At 43.2% G+C, this 27,661-nt stretch overlaps 1 protein-coding gene across 1 annotated transcript in view; it reads left to right on the forward strand.

The window, feature by feature from the left end:
* Window positions 1–12,865, forward strand: part of LOC147892325 (ATP-dependent protease La (LON) domain protein) — a 30,179-nt gene extending 17,314 nt beyond the window's left edge. Inside the window, exons 6-8 of the mRNA XM_087388736.1 lie at window positions 1,791–1,925; window positions 11,851–11,992; window positions 12,372–12,865. Of these exons, the coding sequence (XP_087244862.1) occupies window positions 1,791–1,925; window positions 11,851–11,992; window positions 12,372–12,529 (435 nt within the window). The 3' untranslated portion in view covers window positions 12,530–12,865. The remainder of the gene's footprint in view (window positions 1–1,790; window positions 1,926–11,850; window positions 11,993–12,371) is intronic.
* Window positions 12,866–27,661: the final 14,796 nt, after the last annotated feature.

Consider the following 27,661-nt stretch of genomic DNA (forward strand, 5'->3'; position numbering starts at 1 on the left):
CCCTGGAACATTTAAAATTAAAGAAAGGGAATGTGTACGAAACACCAAGATGTGAAAAGAGTGGCGATTTTGGTAACAATTCATGTTCATGATGGAAAGAGGCTTTAGCATGAGAAACTTGCAAACTTGGTAGTGATGCCAAATAGCTAGTAGTGAAATCGCAAATCTGGAAATAGATCTGGAAAGGAGAACGGAAATGAGATGTAACTCTCAACTATTAACAAGTTACCTGCAAATTAGTCATAAATCTCTGCTTTCGGAAATGTAGCCACAGGAACACGCTCACTGCTTGCATACATCAGAAAACAGCCCCCATGTGGGCCAACTTTGGAGGTATCATGAAGGAAACTATAACGTTTAGAGAACCCCGAAACATGTAAAAATAGAAATGTGCATTAAGTGCAGAGATGTGAAAAGATTGGCAAATTTGGGAACATTAGATGTTCCAGATTGAAAGAATCTTTGTCAAGAAAAACTCGCCAAATAGGTAGTAGTGAAATTGCAAGTTGGGAACTGGATCTAGCAAGGACAACTGAAAATCAGACAAGTCTGTATTGTAGATAGGCGCATAAGCCTAATGCTGGGGCTACCTTATAACCATGGTTAGGTGCGATTACCCACGATGAAGGATACCCCCCTTTGATGACCATGGGCCCATGATTAGTGTTGCTCCATGGATCAACGAGTAAAGATTAACTTATCATAACAGATACTACCATTGTCTGCTGTTTCCAGGTTCTGTTCCTGGAATGTAATGCCCTTCACAAAGGAAATACTATTATTACAGTCGATGTAACATTCATTATGTTCTTTTAAACTGTATCCAGAATACTTTTCTTGAGTTTTCTTACACTATCCCAAGTTGCATTGTTGTTCGACGTATCCTTCCATTTAAGGAGATATTCTTGAAGTATTTGCCGGTGGCCCATGGGTCTGTCTTCCTTTACATCGAGAAGTATTCTTGCTCATGCGGGGGTGTTTCACTGAGCTCAATAAAAGTCTCTTCCCCTACCAGATTGTCACTTTCAAGCAATAGTTTCTTTACCTGGCTAACATGAAGTACGAAATGCACTTAATATTCTTTGGGTAGAATAGTGTAAGAACACTCACAAATGTTCTGAAGTATTGTGTATTGTGAAAGGCTGGTCATACCTAGGAGACAAGTTTAAAGACTATCCAGTCTTCTACGTTTTGGAAGACTCATGTGTCTTTGATTAGACTTTCACACCTTCGTCAAACTGGACTTTCCTTTTATGTGTATCGACATGATTGTTAGCTCTATCACGACCCCTTTTAGTATTGTCTTTGGCATGCCTTAACATTCAATTCGTAACTTCTGCAGCTTCTACCTTTTTCTTCTTAAGCCCTATGGACATTGGTGCTCTAGGTATTCTGACATGGATAATTACTAGCTATAGTCTGTTTTATTGTTTATTAGTCTGAAATTGTACACTACTTTGGCTTATTTTCACTCTAGGTGATATAATGAGATGTGACTTCCTGATTTTTCCTATACATGATGTATCTTATCGTGTATCTCAAGCAGTACATGTAATTTCGGGCCCTGAGATTTGGCATGTTGTGAGAAGAAGGAATTCTTTTTGTTCTTTCTTTTTATGTCTAACTGGTAGTGTTATGTACAATTTTGGTGTAGTTCTCTTCTGAATCACCTTTTAGTCATATTTCTCTCTCTATGCTTTTATTATGGGCTCATTTTGGAATATAAAATTGAGATTGTGTGTGACATGCCATTTTCTTTGGAGTCTTACCAATGTTGGGATTTGTGACAGCTGGAACCCTTTCTCAAAGGAACCGTAATCCCTATACAAGACACTACCTCACCTGACGTATCAGCTACTGATGCTGCAGTAGAAGGGCTAAAATTAGTTCTTGCTGATGTGCAGAGATTACAGATGAAACTAAGGGTGGGCGAAACTTTCCTTATTGGTACACATTATTTTAATTTCATTTCTAGTGCTTTCTATATTGCACCTAAGTTTTAATGCCTTGCATGAGAGAGAGAGAGAGAGAGAGAGAGAGAGAGAGAGAGGTATTATTAATGTCCTCTGAACACCTGATAGGATCTACGGGCTCATATAATAAGATTGGATTAACAAGTTGCAGTTCTATGGGTAACTGACAATTGTTTGACGTTAGTCACTTGCATCCACAGTGCCATGGTGGTCAGTCTTTCTGCCATGTGTAGGACCTTTCTCTTGTATTTTATCACCTCTTTATCTATGATCCTACTACTTTTTGCTGCTTGCTCAAAGCAACAGGTTCAATGGGAAAATATGGTGCTAGAATATGCTCCCTTTTTCACGCATGCAAGAGGAATCCCAAAAACTCATGCAGCCTTTGAAAATTTCTGTCAACACAGTTGCCTTCTGTGAATGTGGGTAAAACAAGGTTATCTTGGTCAAGGCACATGGCTAAATCTCATGTGAAGGTTACCAAGTTGAGGCAGTGAATATCTTCAAATACACGTAAGATGACGGATTGGGATGGAGGAGGGAGTCTTGATACAGTTTACCAGTGACATTGGGGTTAAGCAAGGCTTTCCTCTCTCCCCCACCCTTTTTGGCCAGAGTCTTGATGGGGCTCACCAGTGACATTGCGTTTAAGCAAGACTGTCCTCTCTCCCCCACCCTTTTTGGGAACTTGACTAGAAAAATATAGTGCTGGAATGCAAAACAACACATGGGAATCGGTAAAGATACCCAAAGACAAAAATGTTGTTGGATGCAAATAGGCTTACAAGACAAAAACACAAGGTAAATGGTGCACATAAAGTTCTGTTGCTACGAATGCCACTCTTCAGAAGAAGGCGTTGGCTAATATGAAATATCCAATGACAAACCTTTTTGAGTGCATTTATAGCCATCACGGTTGAGGTTCCATCAAATGGGCTTTAAGGCTGCTTTTCTGAACGTGAAGTTTGAAGAACAGGTAGATATGGAGCGGCAAATGGGAATCATTGCATAAGTCCAAGAACATGAGGTTGCGAGTTTACAAAGCCATTTTATGGGCGCAAGCAAGCACCCAAGGTTTGGTATTACGGCATACATGGAACATTAAAATGCTGAAAAGTATATCACATCAAAATCTATATGTTCTAAAATGCTAAGTGCAGTTTTGGTGCAGCATTCCTATATGAGGATGAGGTGGATCTTGTATCTTGATCTTGTCCAAGCCCTTAATGGACCAGCATTTGCCTCTGTTTTGACCATTCTTTGCCATTGACGGTGCACAATACAACTAAAGAGACGTCCACCCACAACGGTTAACTACTTTTTGCTAGCTTTCACTAGACAAAGAGCATGTCATGGGTACCTTGCTCAGATCTTGATCCGTGTTTAGCATGTGACCCTTTGTCTATAGAGAGTTACTAGAGAACAAACTCCACTTATCATCATCCTTGCCATGAGGACTTCTAATACTAGGTGGTGGCGAATTGTTGCGATGAATTACAACAGCACGTTGTTGACAATGATATTTTCTTTGTCTTGTGAGATCACCAGATAGCCATGAATCCCCCTCCCATCATGTTGGGACGTGACGTATGACACTTGTAATTTCACTACTTTTGTGTGCTCATCCCAAAGCACACGAAGGCTTCACATTGTCTCTCTATACTTACAAATCATTGGTATTCAAGAGGCACGGAAAGAGGGAAATACAAATTCAAGCGATGTACGGTGCACCGATAGAAAAAAGAATCTAGAGATAAGGGTGTGGAGAGTACAATCTATAAAGAGGAAAATTCAACAAGCTGAGAACACAGGTTAATGGCTTTAGAACTCAATGCTCCAACTCTCATGTAACTATGAGGGTACTGGCTAGCTCTACTTTGTAAGTCCTCCTTTATGAAGAGAAGGCACTAAGTAGCATGGATGACCGGTATGTCCCAGGCTAGATAGTGGATTGAGGCCGATTGTGGCCTGATGTTCAGAGGTACAAGCATTAGCTGGGGTACCCTGGGGTGGGTGTTCAAGGGTGAGAGTCCTCAACCTGATGTTATGGGTTCATTAATAGAAGGTGGTGGTTTATGCGGTGACCAACCTCAGTTGGTCGATTCTAGGGATGACTAGGTCAGCTGTTAGAAAATAGAGGTGGAGGTTGTTTTCTACAGCCAACGAACGTCGTAGCGAAGATAATCAAAGAGTATGCCCAGGAATCACAAAGCGCCGATTCAAATCACATTCTTTCCTTAATTTGTACAAGTGTATTGAGAGAGTGATGCAGACAGTAATTGAATAATGCTCAAGAGAGAAAGTAGCAGCAGTGATCCATATTGTCCCAAAGATGGACCAAAACCATGTACAAAAGGTGTGCACAGTGTGCCACCATCTAGCAGCAGGGTGCTGCCTAGATATGGACCCCTGTGATTCCAAGACTGTTCTCGTACCTCCTCGTGGCACCTTCAAAAGACTCAGCTTGTGTGCTGTCCTAGAGCTTCAGTCAGAAACACACCTTGCTGCTGTTCCGATGCTGCTTGATCCTTGACCTCCTTGCTGCTTCTGTCTGCAGCCAATTGTGAGGCACAAGTCTCCCTTGATTTCTGTCCTTCCTGCTGCTATTTCGGCAGCCTAGTACTAGGACCTCCCTGCTGCTGTGTGGGCAGCCCAATGTAAGGCTTCTGGAACCATGAAGACTATGGGCAGCCCAAGGTGAGGCTCCTGGAACCCTGAAGACTGAATGTGGAGTGTGCCCCCGCCCCCCCACACCACCAACCCAGTTTGTCGGATTGGCTGACCAGTCTGCAGACTGACCCGACTTTCTACTGCAAAAGTCTGCCCATTTGCTGCGCCCTACTGCCATGTGCCAGAAATGCACCAGGCATGTGTCTGCTTCGCCTTTCTGATCTGCTCCAACCTGCCGAACCACTCAAAACTGCTCCTGTTTGCTGTGCCGGCCTGCAGCACTGTTCGCAGTCCTTTGACTTGGCCCTGACAGCTCCTGTTGGCTGCCCTTGTAGAGTCTCTTCCACTCCAGGCTGGTGCTGCCCCTGTTGCAGTCTTCTGACAGAATATGCAGCTCTCAGACCCAGTTGATATACTTCCCCCTTGTCCTCCTCATTTGGGGGCTCACAGGTGCGGAGGTGACCTAGATAAACTCAACACCCCCTTTCACCGAGCCATTGTGGGCCAATACCCACATGTTGATGCAGATGCTCCGTTAGCTCCCATGAAGAAGTAATTTGGAACAAGTTGGAGACATTCTTGCTCATAGATCTTTGAACCCGCTGCTCCTACTCCTCCAGCTTTGGTCCCGTGCAAGGAAAGCATCCTGCTACACAGATACAATCCAGGTAGTACCAAAGGTCAATGGCACCACCATCCTTGATCACGAACTTGCAGTGTTCTTGAGCTATTTTGGCCCAAACATTATCCAGCTGCCCCCTCATAATCTAAGGACAGCTGGATCCTGCCAAACACCATGCTCCCAAGGTCTGTTTGAACCTGTCTTCACTCTGGCTATATTCACAACCAATTCCTTCACTGGAACAATGAGATTCCGGTGGCTGATCCGCACAGATCTCCAAGGCCAATTGTGTTTCCAGAAATCTTAGACCATGAGCTCCAAATGAGCTCTCAAATGAGTGACGCTCTAGAGTCTAGTAGCAATGTACTCTTTTGACCTGTAGATGTCCCTGTCTGCACCATCAAGGCTTCAACAAGTTCATCATGTTCTCCTTGCAGTAAATTGCAGCCAAGCTTTGCCCAAGACTTCCCCCTCTGCTTACCAGGTTGTCTTTCACCCTCTAGTCCCTCAATACATAACACACAGAATTTGCCCATAGCATGCTACTAGAGTTTGGATGTATGCACAAGGAATATACATACTAATGAAACCCACCCATTCGCTTTGATAACAAGCCAGGTACCCTCTAAAGGAAACCATAGCATCCTTGTGTAAAACTGTAGTGCCATCTTCAGTGTCCCTGCATCCACTTGACCTGATTCCTGAGGTCCATCTGACTCTGATTCCTGAGGTCCTTTTGAAGACTCGACCCTCATGGAAGTGATATCAGCTTTGTTGCCACAACAATCTGAGCAAACATTGCTGTCCTTCACCTTCACAAAGGTTGCTGGCATCTTTGAATCTTCAAGCCATCTTTCAATATCAGACATATAAGATGGAACACCAAGAACTGCATACCTTATCTCAGCAACACTGTTGTCACCAAGAAAGTTCCTCTTTTAGTGTTACAACATTGGTTGCTGGTTTTGACTCCTCTGACTCTTGATTGGACTCCTTCCTTCTCTTCTGGTTAGCCTTCTTCTTTCTGCAATCCTTTGCAAAATGTCCTGGTTGGTCTTGCAAGAACATTGGGGCTTTGGGATTTGGTCTGCAATCTCTTGTTGTTTGCAATACATTGGGACACATGGGAGAACATTGAGTCAGATTTTCAGACATTGAGTCAGATTTGCATACATTGGGTCACATTTGCAAAAATTTCAGCAAAATTTGGGGCTTTTCTACAATTGCTCTCTTTTTGGCCTATTTGCCCTCAATAAATTTGGGGCTTTTGCCAGCTTTGCTGTTTTTGCAGTGAACATTGCCTGCCACAGTCACATTTGGGTCAGATCTGCATTTGCCCTTTGATCTGGGTCAGAAATTTGCAGATATTTGCTGTCATTTTTGGACAGCCAGCTTTTTGCAGTGATAGCCTTGAGGCTTTTGGGTTTTCAGGTCTCTTTTAGGATATCACATTTGCTATGGTTGGGAATAATGAGGATTTATTTGGAGTTCTTCGTGAAGATGATAAGTTGGATGGCACCAACTATCTGATGTGGTCCTATCTCATGAAACATATTCTTGTTGCAATATTGTTTCCGGGGTTGATTTGAGGCCAGCCAATGCTACAGTGGTTGCCTCTACTGCTGGTCCCTCTACAGGGGGTATTCCTCCTGATGCCTCATCTTCTAGCACTCCTGCTCCTGCTCTTCCAACTTAGGAACAGTCAAGATGGGATGCAAGAGATGCAAATGCACATTCATGTATTGCTTTATCATGCAAAAGAATCATTATTCCACACATCCGGTCTTGTAGGACAGCAAAGGATGCTTGGGATAGCACATGTGCCTTGCGAGAGCACTCGAAGAGCCAACCGCTGCAAATTTGTTGTGTGAGCCCTAAATGTCTCCTACCATTTCACGCCTTGGTGCATTCTCTTTTTATCTTTCGTAATTGCACGAGCAGATGTGTCTGACATGGACTTGTAATATCCAACTCATCACAAAAGGTGCCTTGGCTCTGAACATCATACTTTGTGTACCGCTCTATTACATACATCCACCCATCATGCACCTCCTTATCACCATTTGGAAATTTCCCTCTCCAAATAGGATGGAGAACAAATCTTGCCGCATGCAATGGAGAGTGCATCATATCCCACCTATCAAGACACAAGGTTCTGACATCAACCAGCTCTGAGGAGTCGACCCCATCAATAGTTGCTATCTTCTCCACCATCCAATGAGTGAGCTCATATACAAGTCCCATGGTAGTCCCTTCCCTATCAGCCATGAGAAGGATCTTCAAAATAGGTACATAAAGCTTCACAATGAGTCTTGCGTCCTACCAAAATGAAGCACCGAATATAATAGAAGACCTGTTGTGCTTTCACAGTTTGTGACGCCTTCTTCCACTGACAACCATGCGGCGCAATCCATTGTATACCCTCTCATCCAAGAAGTTTGCTAATATGATAAACATGTAAGCAAACCGTGTTTGTGCAGGTTTCACCAATTCCTTCTTGCTGAAGTTTCTATACTTTGCTAACACGACTTTGCTAACACGCTGTGTTTCTGGGTAACAAATGTCACAATCATGAAATCATATATTAACATTGGCTTCACCCATGTAAGCTTTCCAGTGTCCTCAAATAGGAGGTCAAGGAAATAGCATGTGCATCTAGTGTAGAAAATATGGGGCCACTCTTCCTTCACCAATTCTCCTGCCCGCACAGAGTTAGATAGATTGTCCATACACACCTGCACCACATGTTCAGCCCCAACATCAAGAATGGCATCTTTCAATATCCCAAAAATGTATTCCCTTGACTTATACTGCCCACTTGTGTCCACTGACTTCAAGAAGGCTAAATGCATGAGACCATGATATTGATTAGTAGACAATCCATCACAAGTTATGTTGCAGTCATTATTTTTTCACTCATCTTGGAGCTGTAGCATCTCTTGATCTATGCATACTACTTCATTATTTAGCTCCTTCGTGCGCAACACATTGTAGGATGGAGGCTTGAAGGTAAGCCGAACTTGGCCAATGGCACGAAGCATCTCTAAAAAATGAGGGCTCCTCATCTTCCAATGAGTAATGTCCTCTACAAAGAAAAGCGACGGAGAGCAATGTATGCATCCTTTTGTGCCTTTGACTTCCATGCCTTGGCCAAGGCTTCCTTTGACATCTTCTATTTCTTTTGTTTTGGCTCATATGCAGAGGCACTTCCAGTTGCAGTACCACTCCTCGAGGCACCCCCAAATTCAGTCACATCTGCATCAATTTGTGCTGCAACCGCTACCTTTGCCTGCAATCTTTGACTATTATCTTTCACATTCTCGGGAGGAGCGGTAAACTTCTCAACCCCTAAGCCCCCAAGCCAAGAAAATGTAACCTTTTATGCGGGTCGGTTCTCCATCCCATTTTTGGGGGCAGTACTTGCATTGACAAGTGTAATGGCCCTTCCCCAAAGGCTTCAATGCCTCTATAAATCCCATTTTGGTCCTTTTTGTCTTCCCATTTGTAGACTTGCAAGCTGCAAATTTGCAAAAGAGGGAAAATAAGGCAAAGGAGCAATTAGCAAAAGAGGACTTGAAGCCCTGTTGAAGATCTCCATCAACTAAACTAGAGAACTCAGAAGAGAGCAGCCATAGCTGTTGGAAAATTGGAAAAGAGAGCAGCCATAGCCATACTTGCTCCATCTTCCAACGCAAGCAGCGTACAAATCTTGAGAGCTGAGGCAATCTCCAACACAGCCTTATGCAAGCAGTTGTATGGTGTAGTTTGAGTAGGTAGAGGCTGCACAAGGGCTGGAATGCAAGGTGAAGGGTTGAGGGGAATTGCCTGTTGAAGAAAGGGGCAAAGAGTTGCTTATATAGGCCCTTGAGACCAGCCTTGAAGCCTACTACAGCCAAGTTGGCCAGAAGTCGAGACGTAAGGATGAGTCGGGACATGCAGTCAGGAGTCGGGACAGTACGGGTTGTAGAGGCCTATAGATTAGAAAATATATGGAAATCACGTTTTTTAAGGTTTGGGCACCCGATTTTTTTGCCCCAAAAAATGGTGCGTACATGACGTACGGAATGTCGTACGTACGGATGGTGTACGAAAAAATTGTATGTACGTGTACGGATTGAACTATGATTGCATCAAGGGCATGGTCAAAATGTATCTAGACATGGTTAGGGGCGGGAGGGTCCTCTCTTGCAAGTGGTCTGGTAATTGAGATGCCAAATGCCAGATAGGAATGATCAATGCCAAGTGGGGGGGGGGGGGGGACGGTGACACGTGACAGCAAAGGCTGGGGGGCCCATCAAGTAGTCCACAATACTTGTCCCCCCTCTGGATGGGAAACAATTGAGCCCTTTGGATAAAGGCCATCTCTAGAGACCGTTAGAGATTATCAGGTCGTGCATTGCTCCCATCTCTATTACGTGTCGTTCATAGCTTGTCATATGTGGTGTATCCTCTGAGTGCCTCACTATCCTTGACTCTGTAGGTCTATCTCTAGTACTCTAATGGGATATGATCCAAAATCAAGTAAGCCCACTGGTCTGTCCCTTGCACGTGCATTGAAGTCACCTAGGAGGAGGGTCTCCCCTTGCGTAGATATAATAATATCATCTCATATGGGCTGTGACCCTCTGTGGTGACCTCATGTGCACAAGATGATGCATCTAGCGGAAAGTAGCACAACAATGAAAATCAGTCGTGCAGCAAGTGGCTGAACTTGTATCCACATATGTAGTGCTTCCTCCTCCTTCGGCGTCACGGATATGAGTGGTCTCAAGTGTGATCTGAAAGGGACGGCAACACCCCTAGAACCTTGTGTCCAAGTATCTCTCCTCATCTCCTTCCTGTAAGCTGACTCCGAGGTGTACAATGGGTAGTCGTTTCTCTAGACTCCCATGTGTCTTGGTGTAGGAGATAACATCTCTATCAGTGTAGGCCTTTGCAAACCCCCCGTGGGTTAGACCAAAGGGTGCCATTACAATTCCAAACAGCCATATTCAGTCTATCCTCATGTCTCATAGGCTCAACGCCGTCATGGGCTGTCTGCATCTCTCTCTTCCCTTTTCGCTTTCTCTCATATGATTACCTTGCCATCTCTGTATGCACTGTGCAGCCCATTTTTCCTCTGGCCTCGCTGTCATCACTCGCACCATCCCCTCCCTTCGATGGCACATGCTGCCAAAGAGTGAGGTCATCATCGAGATATATCCTGGTCCCCTTCAAAGCTACCATCATACTCGTGAAAGTGGACCTATATGCGGCAGTCCTGAATTTCACCACCATAGGCCTTGTCGGTGCATCAACCTTGCCCACCCTGTTTTGAGTGTGTTCAGCTCCTCATTGAGAAGGCAGCTGAATCTCTCCTTCCTCGAGCTGGAGTGCGTGTCTTCAATATTTCATTTTTCTGCTTTGAGGTTGGCGACTTGAGTTTCCAGCTCCTTCATCAGTAAGGCATGGTGGCTGGTCTTGGTATCTACAGTTGGGTCATCTTACCGAGCTGAATCCCCAATTGTATTTGCATTTCTATTTTCCATTTGTTCATTTCTCCCTCTCCCTCCATAGAGGCATGCAGTCCACATGTGATTGCATCAAAATCCACTTCTTTGATTTCCCCTAATTTCTTCTGCAAATTTGCAATATCAGTTTTCTGCATCTCGGAGAGTTCCTTCTTTGTGTTTAAGCATGCCGCCTTGATGTGCTGGTGATTGATTTTCTGAGTACTCATCCAAAAGTCACTGTATTTTCAAATGGCACGGTATTTTCTTTCTTTCTCCCCTTTTTTCTGTCTGGTGAGTTGTCGATATCGGACACACAACTCTGCATTTCTATCTGAAAGGAAAAAAATCCTTTGAGTGCAAGTTACCTCATATTTGCCATGGGCTGTTTTGGGACTCAGATTATATGCAGTTCAAAAGACCTGAGAGCAGATTTTTGAGCAGATTTTGAAACTGATTCTGATCTTTTTATTTTTTGTGTGTGCTTGCAGCTGGTCCATAGGGTAGCCTGGCCCTTCTTTCTCTCATCCTGCTGGACCTTTCTGGCCCGATTCTGATCTTTGTATGTGTACTTGCAGCTGGTCCACAAAGTATCCCTTCCTTGAAGATTCATGGCAGTTCTTGAGCCTGAAAAACAGGCACACATGTTGAGCTACGAACCTGGAGGTGGATTTGAAGCAGGTTCGTAGCAGTTCTAGAGCCTGGAAACAGGCGCACAATCTAAGCGCAGTTTTCTTGGATATTCTTGAATTTGCAGGCAACTTCTTGAGCTTGGAGCAGGTCTGAGGCAAGCTGACAAGCCTGGAACAAACCCGAGGAGTCCTTGGGGTGGCGTGGAGCAGGAGCAAGGTCCCATGCGGAGCAGGGACAAACCCCCAAGCAGTCCTGCACTGCTCCTTCCTGAGTCACGACTTGTTTGGAGCTTCTTGCAGGCGCAGTTCATGCAGGATGAGCTGTGGCTTGGTGTGGGGGTTGGGAGGGGGGCTGGTGGCTGGGAGAGGGGCTGGCTCTGTGTGAGAGAGAGAGAGAGAGAGAGGAGGGGTATTTTAAGGTTCTAACGTTGCTATGGTGTTTTCACCTTGCTAAATTGGTTCAGACCTCAAAAGATGAGTTGCTTCAGACTCCCCTTGAAAATGCTTTGCAATGGGCTGAAAAAGGTGTGTTGGAGGATGATGCTAAGAGCTTTTTACCTTCCAGAGCAGAAAGTTTCTCATTTGCTGCTTTGCAACCTGTCACAGGTAGGAAATATCCATCCTAGCTCACGCTATTAAATAAGCCATTATTTTTTAATATTTTAGAAGTTCTTTTTCAATCTCCGCATCTTTTCCGTAGTTGTACCCATGATGTATGTGTCTTATGCTTTCTTATTGCTGTCTTTTTCATGCTGTGCCTGAATGAGACAATAGAGCTAGAGAAATGTTGAGTTGTTTCTCCTGTATCAACATAAATAGAAGAGTTAGGATTTTTCTGAAAAACTAGTAGGGTTAGGATTTCACTTTGTTAGTGTGACGTGGACAGAAATATTGGGGTGCTCCTGCTTGCAACATAAAATTGTGAAATTGCTGTCTCAAAGCTTCGATCAATCACAATTGATACTTTTTGCCTTTGATTGGCTAGGGTCTAGTGCAACAGAATTGCATGCTCTTTTACAGGAGCGAATGTGTGCAATGGAAAGTACAGACACATTGCAGCGTTTGCAGAAAGTGATTAAACATGCAGAGCAAAACAGAGCATCTCTTGCAGCAAAAGTTGCATTGCAATCTTTGCAATTTTAGTTCAACTGTTCTTACAGTGCTCCAATTGGATGGGCGCTTCACCAATATATATAGATTTCTGATAGAGGATATGAGAATTTCAAGAAAAATTGGCTTTTCTGAACTGCTTGGCTGGAAAAGCATGCCATACATAGGTTAGCGTTTAGCTTGAAGCCATTTGTATATAACCCATGATATTCCAGTAGGATTTTGTGCAATAGGCAAGCTTATGGAGTCTTGCACATTAAACATTTTCAGCAATCCAATGTTTAGCTTTTGGAAAGTGTCTACAGCAGTCTATTTGAAACCAAGCTAAATGGGTTATTTTCAGAAAGCAAGTGCAGTTTATCCTATTATTATTTTTAAAATTTCTGCCACTAATGGTGAAGTTATGCACAGTGTTTGCTAAAAGAATGTATGAAAGCATCATCTCATAAATTTTGCACTGGATTTTCTTTAGAAGATCCTAACATAGCAGTTGGGGTTTCAGCTTGGTGGTATTTTTTGTTTTGTCTATTTTCTTTTTTTATGGGGGGGGGAGTGGTGAGTCATCCGGGTTTGTGAAAAACTGTTTCTCTGTTTTGTCATATTAGCCAGAAATGAGATCACTGCACCTGATATATTTTTGCAAAAAATTAAAGCGTCTATATTCATTCATCAAATGCTCCGTGCAACTCCATGGTCAAAGCTACATCATCCAACCCATGGTACGAAGAGCCCACTAACCATCGTGACAAATAGAAGGCATTCCAGGTCGAGTGCTACAGTGCATTCCATTGTACCCTCATCTCTTGTTTTTTTACCAAGTTTGAGAGAAAACCACGTCGCAAACACTTATGGACTAAACAACACACAGTATACTGCATGTAACATGGCTTCCTCATGTCTCCTTGGTGAGACACTCAGCTTGCATGCTTACGAAACTAGTTCCTAAGCTCAGAGAAAGGCCTATATACTGGTTACTGTTACTAGTCGTAGTTCCCAGGTCTTCGATGCAATGGTATCACGAAGTTTCTACCATGCAACTTCAGCCAGATTCAACCGTCGGGCTATATCATTCTAAGGGAGACCGCACACTGGCTCTATGAAACGCTCCCAATGAAGCAACGAGATAGTGTAAGGGCTCGTCCTAATATTAACTCTAGCTCGTGCCAGGAGAACTCATTTTCGAACGTGATTTCCACTCGTACGCTGGGCACACAGAGCAAGTGTGGGGGTTATCTGCACACAGAGCAAGTATGGGGGTTATCTGCACCCCACCCCAAAACACACTGTTTTCCTTTTGTTCTCAATAAGGAATTTATTTCTTAATGTTGTACTTTTCTACATTCGAAATGCAGTTTTTGTTTGTTGTTGTTACCATATTAAGTACTGTAATTACAGGCTAATGAACTGAAACGAGTGCTTATGAAACATGCTTTTAGGGGGAAAATCACCAAGAAGGAAGTTGAAGGGGCGACGTGCTTCCTTCAGCTAGCCATCCCCACCCTCTTGCTTGCCTTGCCACCCCTTCTTCCCTTTGGTCTTCTACTCAGCCTGTTTGGGCCTTTCCACAGCCCGCGGCCTCTGGGATCGCCACCAGCTTCTTCCCCCTTCTCTCTGCCTCTTACTGGTTTTGCTGTAGGTGCCCAGCTCTCTTTCCTGCCTCTCATCAGGCTGCCTGGTCCCCTGTCGGTGGCATCCCAAGGTCCTCCTTTTTTGCTGCGTGTCACGCTTCCCACCTAGGCTCTTTGCAGCCTTTCGGGTGGTCTTTTCTGCTCTCCTGGCCTTCTCCCAACCCATTTTGGGGCTGTTTTTTCCTTACCCTCTGCTGGTTTTGAGTGTGGCTTCATGTCAACGCCCCTTCATCCTATTGCTGGATTTTGAGCCCAACAGGGTAGGTCTTGCAAGGTGCTATGTGGCAGTATGGGAAGATGGTTTTGGCCCGTCAGCGGGGGTGCCTGTAGGCTGCAGAACAGGGTAGTAGTCATGAGAGGAGGCCCAGGGCTTTGCCATTCTTCTAGATTTCAAGGACTGCAATGCGGTGGGAGGGCACCATGTGGAACATGGGCCTTCCAGACCGGTGGATGCAGGGATTTTCACTTTGTACGCAGGCAGCTCCAGCCAGGTTCTCACTGTGAGGACTCGGGAGACACAGGAGAGGCCTTTTTACTCTCCCACTCAGTGCGATAGGGTTGTCTTTTAGCCCCTTTTTCTTTTTGTGGTAGAGGCGTTGGGGTATTTCCTTTGTTCACAAGAGGTTGGCTTGGTGGGCTCTTCTGAGAGTCAAGGGTACAGCTCTCCGTGAGAGGTGTACTGGTTGATGTCAGGAGCCAAGGTCATTGGAATTAGTCAAATTGGTTTTAGCACGGGCTCTGAGTAGCTCCAGCTGTGATAATTTGGCAGAGCAACAGAATGCTCTAGTGAGAGTGTTCAGCGCTAGCTTCTCATTAGAGTGTTTGGCGCAAGCTTCTCTCTATTGTAGGGAGTGTGTTGGTGATGAATCAGGTCTTGGTGGCAATGACTTGGTATATTGCCTCTTGTTGGTGCTTTCATAGGGAGTGCATGGTGAAATTGGAGGGTCAGAAGGGCATGTGGGTGGAGGGAGAAGGTTAGGACTTGCTATCCAGCTGATTGTTGCTCATGAAACAAAAAGTTGCCTCCTTTCCACTGGATAGAACCTTTTTACAGGGTGATCCTACTCATAACCAGTTCCTTGTCTTTGTTTGACAACCCGAACTCCCTCCTAACCTCAGGCCAAGTCTTCCACCTGGGATCAGGCCTGTTTCAAAGCTGACCCCAAGAATAGAGGCCTTTTTTAGAGAGATGCCATGCCTCAAGGATATCAGCACCAGAAAGATATTCATGTTTGAGAATAGAAGAAACTGAAACAGAAATCAAGGTCAGAAGGGCCCCCTTGCTAGAGAAAGTGATTTAGGCCTGATGGCCTTGAAAGACCATAGTGCTCTATAGGGAGAGCTGTCCTTGGTATTACAAAGCTCTAGATGACGGGTAAATTTTCCATCTAGGAGCTCCAATTGGTTTCATGTTTTTCAAAGAAGAGTTGAGATAAAACTCATCTTGGTGCAAGGCAACGTTGAAACTCCTGAAGTCCACAACAGCAAGCTACTTTTCGCTTTAGCTTTGCATAGAACGACGATCTAACTAGAAATAGTTCATTTGCCAAGATGGCCACCCTATGAAAAAAATTGCAGAGTTTGATGAAGTGATTAGGTTGGAAGGGAACAGTAGGAAAGGTATAAAATTGCAGTAGGATAGATACAATGGTTAAGCACCATTTTCTGCTAGCCAGATGGGCTTGAAAATCCCTCCATTTATCAAGCTTACCCTTGACCTTTCAAGGTACCAAGATCACCTACCTTTCATGGTGACTTTAAGCCCCACTCTCAAGCTTATCGTTACACTTCTCAAGGTACTTATATCACTTGCCTTTCATGATGACTTTAAACCCCATAGGTATATCAAGTAAACTAAATACCTTTACCCTTGCCAATTTAGTAAAGTTTGTTGGTGATAAAAAAGCAATGCATAATATTTTGTTTTGGAATGATTAAATATTGAACCGGAAGCTAGACAAAGTACATCTATATCTTACATGGAATTTTGGGGGGGTTTAGTTGGTGTCATATGCAAATTGTTGGCTAACCAAAAATTGACCAAAAGGTAATTCAATACCTCTAAGAAGTCATGACTATTTCTGAAGCTAAACCAACCATCCTTCAGAGTTTGCTACAATTGTAAAGATGATAGGGGCAATGGGGCAACCTTATATAATAGATCTTGGCACTAGCATTTGTCAATGAAAGCCTAATGAAATTGGTTAGATAGGCCGTCAACCCATTAGGCCCTCAAGCGATGTCTTACAAAGATTGAAATGAAAACTCCCATTCTAGCTTATCATATGTCTTATCAAGAGAAATAATCTTATTGAAAAGCCTTGGCATATTCTCACCTCTCCTAGAGATTTTTAATATCCTCTAGAAAGTGTCTTCCTTTGATAAACCCTTTTACTCGTAAATCCCCTTCTTTTTGATAAGCTTGAAGGTTTATTGGTGGACTTGTCAATTTTTCCTAGCCTACCGATCTTTGGAGTAGAGTTTGGATTGGTTTAACTTGATATGTTCAACAATTCTTAGATCCCTTTTGGCAACAAGGAAGGACATTGCCCAGCCTAGCAGCATCCTCTAGCCAGACAATTTTCCAATTTATCCGCCCTTATGTTTTCTTTGTTTGTTTGTAATGGCATTAATTCAATATTTTCTTTCGACCAAAGAGGTGAATCTCTTCCTATCTAAAATCACACTTGGCAAAATAGGCTTAGGTTTAGAACAAAAAAGAGGAGAAAATTATTGTAGTAGCTCTATCGGATTGCTTAGCTAGGGATCTAGAGAGAGAATTTGTCCAATCTAGCCTCTCTTTTGTTTTCTCCCACCTATTTGCAAGACCAATTAAATAGGCCACTTATTCCAATATCTATAGTTTGATGAGATTCGTTTATCAGGATTTATAATTCACAGCATCTAATAATTAATCCTTTTGCATTTCGAATGTGGTTAGTAGAATCAACCATTTTGAAATCCCTAGTTAGAATAACATTGTGAGTCATCACACTTAAAGAGAGTCCCAGAGCTCTTTCTTGGTTCGGTAGCCATTTGAGCCATAAACAAAAACAACCATGAGATTCAAACCCTTGACCTTAATCTCTGTTGCCACCCAACTACGATTTAGGTTACATCGAAAAGAGGTGAGCCTAGAAGCATAATGAGAAAGGATTCCAAGTGTTGTATTGTTACCAACTAGGGTTAGAAGTGCAGTCAATCTAATTCTAGTCAACTAAAACTTGGCTGAGGCATAAATAGAAACCCTGAGATCTGAACCCTTGGCCTTACTCTCTATTGCCACCCACTTTCCATATGGGTTATATTGAAAAGAGGTGAGAAACACAATAAGAAAGGACTCCAAGGGCTATATTCTTACCGATAATGGTTATAATTACATGTAAATCTAACCCTACTTAGTAATCCTCAACTAAACCCTTGCGATTATATGAGTTATCATATAATTATGTAGAATTACATTCATTCATGAGCCCATTTTCTAGAGCATGCATGCATATCCATGAATTCTCATGGATGACCCAATGCTTCCATTAACGATGTCTCCAACATCATCTAGTATTCAATCTTGAACACGAGATGTAAAACATGCAAGAACATGAAATATAACTAGACTCCAAACATTAGGGGAGAATTGGGGTCTGAAAAGGGCCTTATAAGGAATGGATTAGGGAATGCTTAGTGGGCTAATGCAAGGGGCTTGGAGGGTCCCAAAGAGGCCTAACCAGCCCAACCTAGGTGGGTTAAGCCCACATTTGAGCCCACCTCTCCCCCCATCAATGAGGGGAGGGGGCTACTTTTTAAAATTTGAATTTCAAATTTCGAATCTACCTCGCTCCCTCCCTCTCTCTCTCTCCCTCCCTCCCTCCCTCTCCCTCCCTCCCTTCCTCCCTCCCTCCTCCTCCTCCCTCTCCCTCTCCCTCCCTCCCCCTCCCTCCTCTCCCCTCCTCCGTCTTGCTCCTCCTCCTCCCTCCTCCCTCCCCCCTCCTTCTCCTCCTGGCTCCTCCTCCCTCCTTCCTCTCCCCTCCTTCTCCAGCCGCCCAGGATCCCTCTCCTTTGCTCCTCCCTCTTGTAGAATCTCTCCCCTCCTCCTCCCTCCTATAGCATCTCTCCCCTCCTCCTTCCTTCTACAGTAGCTCCTTCCCTCCCTTCTACACGTGTCGCCCTCCTCTTCTCCTCCTCTTCCTCTTGCCCTCATCTGCTTCTCCTCCTCCCTCTTCGTTGCTACTCTCTCCCTCTCACTGCTCCATCTTTGCCAACTCTCCCCTACATTTTAGCCTGCATCACTGATACCTCTCTTTGAGTACTCATGGCACCATTTTAGGACATATACAACAAAAACCATGTGAACCTACAATTGGAGGCAGAATATGCAAGCACACGCTCTTTGGGATATAGTGGAACTCCTCAAAGTGTGTGCTCCACAGTCTTCGATTGCAAGGGAAGAAGCATCTTGACCTTTGGGTGGATGGAAACTTGTATCCTTTAGACCCTGCCACCCAAAAGAGTCCTCCTTTTCATACAGTGCATGATGTTGTTCGGTTTGTTGGCAAGGGACATGCTGGATTGCTCGGTTATTGCAATCGATTGAACCATTCTCAGAAATTGGCTATGCAAGCAAGTGAGATGCAAAGAGCCCAAGCAGAAGAACTTGCACATTTAAAAAATATTACTATTGTGGCAATGCATAATAGTATGCAGGATCTCCAATTGCAAAACAAAGAACTCAGTGACAAAGCACATGCACTGGACTTGGAGTGACATAAATTGGAAGAATCAATCTAGAAGCTTGCTATAAACAAACAAGATTTGGAAAGGTCTATCTATGGCCAAGTTCAACGTGCTATGGAGAAGGAACGAGAGAAGTTGATAGAACGAGTACAAAAGTTGAAGGGAACACCTTTGGGACTGAAGGAGAGGAAAAGACAATTGCAATTTATGGATGCATTGTCAACCAATAGTGGTACTCGAAAGAGGAGAATACGGGCTGCAAGGTTAGTTCCCCAAATTTTCAATGAAATTTCTTACCCCAAAATATTTGTGGTGTTGCATTCTTTCCACTAAGACTCATTTGTACTCTACTTTAGGAATTTCATGGAGGATGTGATGGGAACAATGGAAATGGATGATAGTGATCCTTCATACGTTCTAAGAAGTTTAATAAAGCCAACTGATGTCATGGAGGTGTTGAAGGACCCTAGAAAAAAGGGCTACGTAAACAAGTTGCTAGAGAGGTAATGAAGGATTTCAAGGGCCTTGTCCAAGCAAAGGAGGTGCTTGGAGCTTGTGATGCTACTGGTGTAAGTTGTGAAGCTTATAACTCTGTTTTTAAAATTTTTGAGTCTGCTATGGAGGAAAAGTATAAGATATCTACAATGCCATTGCCAACACCGTGGTTTGTAAGGCCTGCATGTCAAGAAACAAACCAATGTGCTAGAGAAAAGCTTGGAGGATACCATTGTGTAAGTGGCACAATGACTTGGAAGAGTAAAAAGAAATCTGGCATCCAAACGTTTGAGATGAATGCTTTTAATAATGTTTACGTGGATGTAGAGAATTTGTTGAGAGCCATGGTCAAATTCTATGGGATGAGAGAAAAAGGTAAGAGAAATTTCCTCTTCACATTCAACTTTATTTCTTCTGATTTCTATATCCTTACTGAATTTCTCTTTCATTGTACAGATGGCAAGCTAGTATTTGTTATGAAAATGGATGAAGCTCAGTTGGTAAAAGAGCACAAGCTAGAGAGGGTGAGCATTTGTATTATGAACAACGCCTTGTGTTTTGCTCAAGGGGATGAGGAAGTTGAGCAGGGTTTCTCAGTCCAATCTGAGAAGGACATATGGTGGCTTGTAGCCTTTGAGACCCCAAAGGAGTGCCACGAGACATTGAAGTGGGTTTTGGAGAGGACCGGCATCCCGTCGATTATTCGAAGATAAGAGGCAGGGCAAACATTAATTGTGGATGGGCATGGAACGTTTTAAGTTGAATGGCATCTAGCTGGTGATTTGAAGACCCTCAAGTGCTTGTATGGTTGTGATACAGGTGCAGATGCAAAATGGACATGCTTGTATTGCACCCACTCTCAGAAGATGCAAAAGGGAAGCCTACAGTGGGAAAATGGCATTCTTTCTTGCAACCAAAGTGCAGCCCCTGATCGTTACAAAAAAGGATTCTAAGTGGGATCCCATTCTACCAATTCCATTGGAGCGGGTACACATGTGTACTTTGCATGCTGAACTGCATATACTTGATAAGTTACTCTATCTCCATCTAGTTTATGCTTGGAATTTGAGGCTACATCAAGTATCTGCACAATGCATTGCAAAAGCTGAAGAACTACTGTCACTAATGGGACTTCACGGAGGCAATGTGAAGCTTAAGCAGGACAAGAAACAATCAGGAAAGACACAAAATCTTCCTGCTAAAGTGTCCATGGGTGGAGGAAAGGCAAGGAGGTTCTTGTCCAACCACAATGCTGATAAAGAAAAACATACATTGGCTCAAAGCATCCTAGGTTAGGAGTACTAGAAAGATTTGTGTGAGTGCACCACAAATCAAGCTTCACATCCGTGAATTGCTACTTTGAAAGCAAAACTGTGGACAAAGCTTGATGCATTTATAAAGTTGCTTAGACAAGGTCAAACAGATGAGCTTTGTTATGAGAGATTTAGGACAACATTGGGAGAATTCATATCATTGATGGTAGAAGCATGGGGGAGTCACATATTACACATTACATGGTAATCCTCCTTAGGTTGAAATTTTGTGCTTTAAACTTGAGTCAATTTATGTTTCTAATATAATGTTTTTCTTTACAGCATATTCTTTACGAACATGCACCATGGTTTATGGAGCAATGGGGCCCTCTATCCATTTGGAATATTCAAGGAATGGAGAAATCACACTACAGAGCAAAGGCAACATACTTCAAGAATACAAGGCATGGGGGTGGTATTGCGCGAAGCAATGCACTACATGAAATGTTCGATTGGTTTTATAGATGTCTAGAGGCCAAGACTCTCAAGCGCGATAAGGTAGAGGTCTCAAGTCTCGCAAAAGCGGTTCAACATGTCAAGAAGATAAGGAGATGTGCTGCTTGGAAGTCCTCAACAGGGAGCCAAGGGGTTGCGCTTTGGTTGCAACGTAGAGTCAGACACGGGAGGCGTTGGGTCCTAAGAGAGTCCCAAATGTAAAATGTTTGATGAATAAAGTTAACACTATTTTAAGTCAATTATAGATTCCAAAATTCACAAATTTGTTTGGAAATTGCAGAATTGCATGTGCGACACATGGCAGGGCAGAGGGGTGAGTGGGTTGGGAGGGAGGGTGGTGAAGATTAAGTATTATCGAACTGGCAACAAAACACTGGGAGGGGAGGAGGTGTACTCAAAAAACCCTAATTTAAAAGAAAAACCCTAAAGTGCTTTAAAAAAGACTATATAAAGCACTTCAAAACCCTAAAATCTCTCATTTCTATGGCACGAGTTAAACAAACTACTAGACCCACTGGACGCCGTTTCGATGCTACCCGTTGTCCTCCTCAGAATGCCATGGCCTTCGAACACACTGCAAGCCCTAGTGGCCAAGAGGGCAATGATCACCAGGGATCTGAAGGCGGTTCTCATCATCAAGAGTCCAAGCAATGCGAGTCCCCACCATTCGACTCTCATGGGGGATCCCAGGGATCTCAGCACCATGAGGAATCCCAGCACGATGAAGGATCCAAGCACAATCAGGGGTCCTCTCAGTCCTTTCACACAACTAACTGTGGAAGTAGAGAGGTCTCCCAAGAGGGGCGAAATAGTCTAGTCATTCCTGATCAACTTCCCCTCCCTCCTTTGTGGGGTCCTGGCGTGGAGCATCTAAACGTACAAGGGGAGCAAGAAAGGCAAAGAGACGAGATGGAGAGATTACAAGGGGCACAACAAGAGGAAGTATTTGGCAGGCTCGCAGATATAATGAACCTTGGCCCCAATCCTCCAATCAAGTAGATAGCATGGAAGAGCACCATCAACCCTCTGTGCCTCGAGATGATCAGATATGAGGAGCCTCTAGTACGAGCTGAGCAAGAGCCTCAACCTACTATCTCACAGCCTCGTGAAAAGGAGAAGAGACCAAGGACAAAGCAGACCCCTAGGCACGAGAAGCCACCTCAAATGACCGTCCAGACACAGGAAGAGGAGTTTGAAGAGGTGGTTGCAAGGGAGGAGAGGCGAAAGAAGTTCAAAGCGGACAAGCGGCCATGGAGCCATGTCCAAAGGCAAGTGCAGGGTCCCCCAAAGATTAAGTGGTGCAAAAAATCAGGCATGAAGGCAATTCAGGAGATCCGCAAGTTCTAAACCACTGTGGACAATCTCATTCCCCGTGCACCCTTCCAGCATGTTGTATGTGAAATAGCATAGCATTACAAGAGTGATGTGTGTTTCACTTCAGGTGCTCTGGGAGCAATTCAGGAGGCAATGGAGAAGATGACAGTAGGTCTTTTTGAAGATGCGAACTTATGTGCTATCCATGCCAAAAGAGTAATAGTGATGGACAAGGACCTTGCACTCGCCAAGTGCATCCGCTCCGATCGCTCCCTTAGGCCCTAGATGTTGTTTAGGTTCATTTGGTGTAACCTGAGTCATTTTGTAAATCTCTACCTTTTGAGGCCAATGAATAAAAGATATCTTTATGTTCTATTACTGTTCCCATGTTATTATACATGTTACTTGATGCTTTCCATCAGTTTATGCAATTCAGTGTGAATTTGAGTAGTCAAATGATGTTTTTTCATCGTGCGACAGAAGGTAAATGTGTTCGGCATCGCGCGGGGAGCCCAAAAATGGTAAAACCTACTATGACGCATATGTGGCCTGTTTGACCAAGATGGGGCCTGTTTGTGCCATAGCGGGTTTTACCATTTTTGGGCTTCCCGCGCGATGCTGAACACATTTGCCTTCTGTCGCGTAGTGATATTCTTACTGGATTGCTTAGAAATGACCATTATAGTGCCAATATTTATTTGATCGCATGCTTTTGAACAGAATAAAGAATGAAAATATTAATGCCAACAACAATTAAAGTCACAAAATACAATAACAGTATAAATTAAATTTTGTAAAAGAACACAAAATGGGGCACTGTATAAAAAGTATAGCTATATTCATATAAAATAAAATTTCTATACAATAAGGCTTCAGAGCCTTTCTCTCTTCTCTAAAACACTAAGAACATCAGGCTTTGAATTCCCAAATACACTCCTAGCTCTAAACCTAGTCGATAGAGAGTCAACGCTATTGTCGTTGTTGGCCAGGGACATGGCTGCTGCCGTCAATGCCATACCTTGAAAATTGGTTCCAAAGGCATTGAGGGTAGCCATGTGGTTCACCAAAATGACCTTGTCAGCATTGCGATTGATGTCAGCATGATCAATCACTCTTGACAAGGCCTTGCACTTCAGGAGGTCATTAGTGCCATGTGGAGAAAACTTTTTGTGGATAACCACAAAGCGCCCTTTTGCTTGGCCAAGGTAATGTGCCAGTGAGTGCAAAGCTACTACGAACAAGGCGTTGCCGAGATGAGAATAGGTTGACCTCAAATGTCTCCTGCAATAGTCCAACATTACATTAGAATTCCATTAAAGCAAAAGTATACCAAGAGAGAAGAAATTCAAAGCTTATAGTTTCTTACCACTATGGAGTCATCATGCTCAATCCCTTCCTCTTTGTCAATGACGATGGATCTAGAGGCCTCCTGCTGTCTGGATTGAGATGTGGAGGCTTCTTCTCGAACATCAAGTAGGTTGGAGTAGATTGATGTCTTTGCATCTTTGATTTGGGCCAATGTTAAAGCAAGAACCTCTTCTATTGAATCATCTGCTCCCAAAAACCTAGGTTCTTGCATAGTCGTGTCCACCTCGTATCCACACAAGATACCAAGAGCTTCATCGTCCTAGAGACCAAACATAACCTCTATGTCATGGAGAAAGAGGTATTGTTCTCCATCCACAAGAAGGGGAGCAAGAAATCATATCATTGTTGCAGGGTCAACAGAGGTGGTGCCCGAGGTGGATGGAATTTGAGAAGTAGAATGGGGTTCAAGAGGTCGTTGGAGCACTTCCAAGGCTAATGCAGCTTCTCGCTCCTTAGCTTCTTCATCTATGGGCTCTTCATTGTAGATGTTGGGCTCATCTACAGAATTAAGAGGATCGGAAAGGGCAGGGGCAGGGTCAGGGTCAGGGCTTGAGGTCGAGGCCTCCTCTTCCATTTGTCCCTCCTAGAGAAGGAAAATAAAGGTAATTTCTCAGGATAGGGACCTATTTCCTGTGTTTTCGATGACTCCACATGCTAGGAGGTCATCAGTGTCCACCTCCCTAAACCCTAGGGGTGTGACCTGGGCTTGAAAGCGATCTAAACGCTTCACGAACCTGGGTTCTTGATTGAACAAGTACTTCAAATAATCAATTGGGACCCATATTTTTGTAGACTCATCAAGTTGATATGCAAAACTCACGATGTAGTCTTGCATGTACTTGATGAGGTCTTCAAAATCGTCTCGGGCTCCCAAGTAGGTGCCTAGGACATCTATGCTCTTATCAAAGACTGGAAATAACTCCTCCTCTCTATCAATTAATGGAGTATGGGAGATGAAATCATGGAAGGCAGACCTAGCAGAATCCATGGTAGTTCGTTAGCTAGGAGAACTATGGCTATGATAGTGAAACTTTGAAACAAAAGTAACTTTATAACCTATATATACCCAAATGTTCTAAATATAAAAAATAAAAAGAATTACAAATTTTTTGGGAAAAACTTGACATTGACATGAAACAAAACCATTCAAAACATCAAAATTAATTGCACCACTATTAATTGGAAAATGTCAAAATCCACAATTGTTGCACCCCACATTTTCTAGACAATCTTCAATATTGCAGGAGGGATAAAAGTGGCACTATGCACGAGCTTCTCTACATGCTTTCCTACCTTTTCACCATTCAAGGTAAAGTGAAAGGACTTAGACATGCCATCCTCCATGACCAATAGGTGTTCCCGCACATCCCTGAGAGTCCACTATGACGTGACAGTCACATTCTTGACATCTCCTAAATAAGGACCAATACATAAACTTACCCCTATATTATCATCATCGTTAGAGTCAAGGGGGAGCCAATTGCCACCTCTTTTCTTCCAGTGCCTATATTGGAAAGCAAAATATAACATTTGGCGGGAGATGTGGTACAAGCTCAAGGAAGAAACCAAATCTAAATTAGTCAATGTAACAAATAGAGAGTCATTCATAGTCATTGAGCATCGTTCCACACATACGATGATTGGAAACAAAGACAGTGGGGCATCTCGACACTTAAAGGTGACCATGGGAGACAACCGTACTTGTCTGTGAAGGGCATATGGAGTATTCCTTGTATCATAGACTTGGGAAGTGAAAAGGTAGTCTCCAATGTACTCCTATGTGCTTGAACTTTGCAAGACCTTTATTTTTGTAAGTTAGAATGAAGGTGAGTTCAACAATCAAGAGCTCCTAGCACGTCAAAGGAGATTGGAGACATCTTGGCATAGATAAATGTGATAGTTCATAGGAACATAGACAACTCTAGACTATGGCATGAGAGATTTGGTCATGTCAACTATGTACTTTGTTAGAGTGTAGAAAGAAGGTACGGTGGATGAACTTCCACCAATAGCAGATGCGAAAGGCAAGAAACAAAGATAATAGTTGTCGAAGGATGCCACATCCAAGGTTAATGCTCGACTAGAGTTGATTCATTCCGACATTTGTAGATCAATGTCTACTTAGTTATTCTCAAGATGATGTTGTTTCTTGACCTTCATTGATGATTACATCCATATGATTTGGGCTTTCTCCATGGCTAAAATGTCACAAGTCTTTGACAAGTTCATGGAATGGAGAGCCAAAGTGGAGAAAGTGTTGAGGAAAGAAGCCAAGGCATTCTGCATTAGCAAGGGGAGAGAGTTCACTTCGGAAGCTTTCGATGCTTTATGTAAGAAGAATGGAATTAAAAGACAACTCAACACACCCTCACAGGGTTGTGGAGAGAAAGAATGGTGTGATAATGGAGATGGAGTTAACAATGCTGATGAAGCCTACTTTGGTTAGAAGGCTATCATTTCACATTTGAAAGTTTCATTTCTAAAGCATATGTTTATGTGCATAAAGATGAGAGGAAGAAACCAAATTCTAGGAGTAAGAACTACATTGGTACTTCGATCCACACCTAGATTAGCTATTAAGCAAGAAGAGAATGAGAAGAATCAGAACCAAAGGAGTCGAATTCCGAGGAAAGGAAGCTTCTCCATTAGTATTTGAGACTCTGTAGACATTCTAAAATCAAGTTTAGAGGTGAGAAGATCTCAACACATGTCAAACAATTCCACCATGTACTATGCTTTAATGGCTCCAATTGTGGAGACAAGGTCTTTTACAAAGGCAAAAGATGGGAACGTGAGGTGTGGGCTACCATAGAGGCAAAGATGGGTGCCATTTGAAAGAATCACACTTGGGACTTGGTGGATAGACTTCTTAAACAGACGGTGATTGTCATTAAGGGGGTATCTAAAGCAAATTTCAGATCCAATGGCAGTTTAGACAAGTACAAAGCTAGGCTAGTGGTCAACAGTTATTCTTAGGTGGGGGTCTTGACTTTGATGAGACCTTTTCCCTGAACATTCATAACCTTGGCTATGATTTTTTGAGGGTCTATTTTTTAGATGAATGTCAACTTTGCATTCTAAGTGCTAACTTGGAGGAAGAAGCTTACATGGATGAGTTGGAGGGTTTTCATGCTCCAGGTACAGGTGCATAGGTGTGCAAACTGAAGAAAGCTCTGTATGGGCTAAAACGGACCCCATTGATGCATTGGTGACTTCTTCCACAAGATCGAATGATCTCGAAGTCCATCAGATGCAAAGTTGTACTTGTTTTGAGAGGGGGAAAAGATGATGATTGTAATCTTGTATATTGAGATTTGATTTTTATGGGTCATCACAAGGGGAAGATTTTGCTAGTCAAGGAGCTCTTGATGAAGGACTTTGAGATAGTTGATCTAGGACTTCTCAAGTTAGACACAGAAAGCACATAATATTCATTTCCCCATAGAAGTAATGATATGAGAATCTAAAGCATTTCCAAATGGAGGTTGCAAGGAGAAAATGACATTGATGGGGTTGAAGATGAAGCTAAGCTAGTTGGTGAATGCCAGTAGGGATCAATAGTTGCAGGGAAGTTGCTTTATCTCGATTGGATATTTCTTTGCCATTGGTGTACTATGCCAATTCTCTTCAAAACAAGAGAAATCACTAGAATGTAGAAGATTTTGTGTGCTTAGGTACTTGAAGCGTACTAGCACATACAAGATCATGTACATCATAGGTATGGATTTGGGAGGATTGTGTGATTTTCATTGGGAAGGCGATTGGGATGCTAGCCCCTCTGCATTAGGTTATTGTTTCATGCTACATTAAATGCCATTTCATGGCTTAGCAAGAAACAACCGATGGTTGTCCTTTCTTCA

The sequence above is a fragment of the Dipteris shenzhenensis genome, chromosome 17, assembly GCF_047967505.1.
Source record: "Dipteris shenzhenensis isolate YYH24624 ecotype China chromosome 17, Dip_SZ_1.0, whole genome shotgun sequence".
In the NCBI taxonomy this organism is placed as follows: domain Eukaryota; kingdom Viridiplantae; phylum Streptophyta; class Polypodiopsida; order Gleicheniales; family Dipteridaceae; genus Dipteris; species Dipteris shenzhenensis.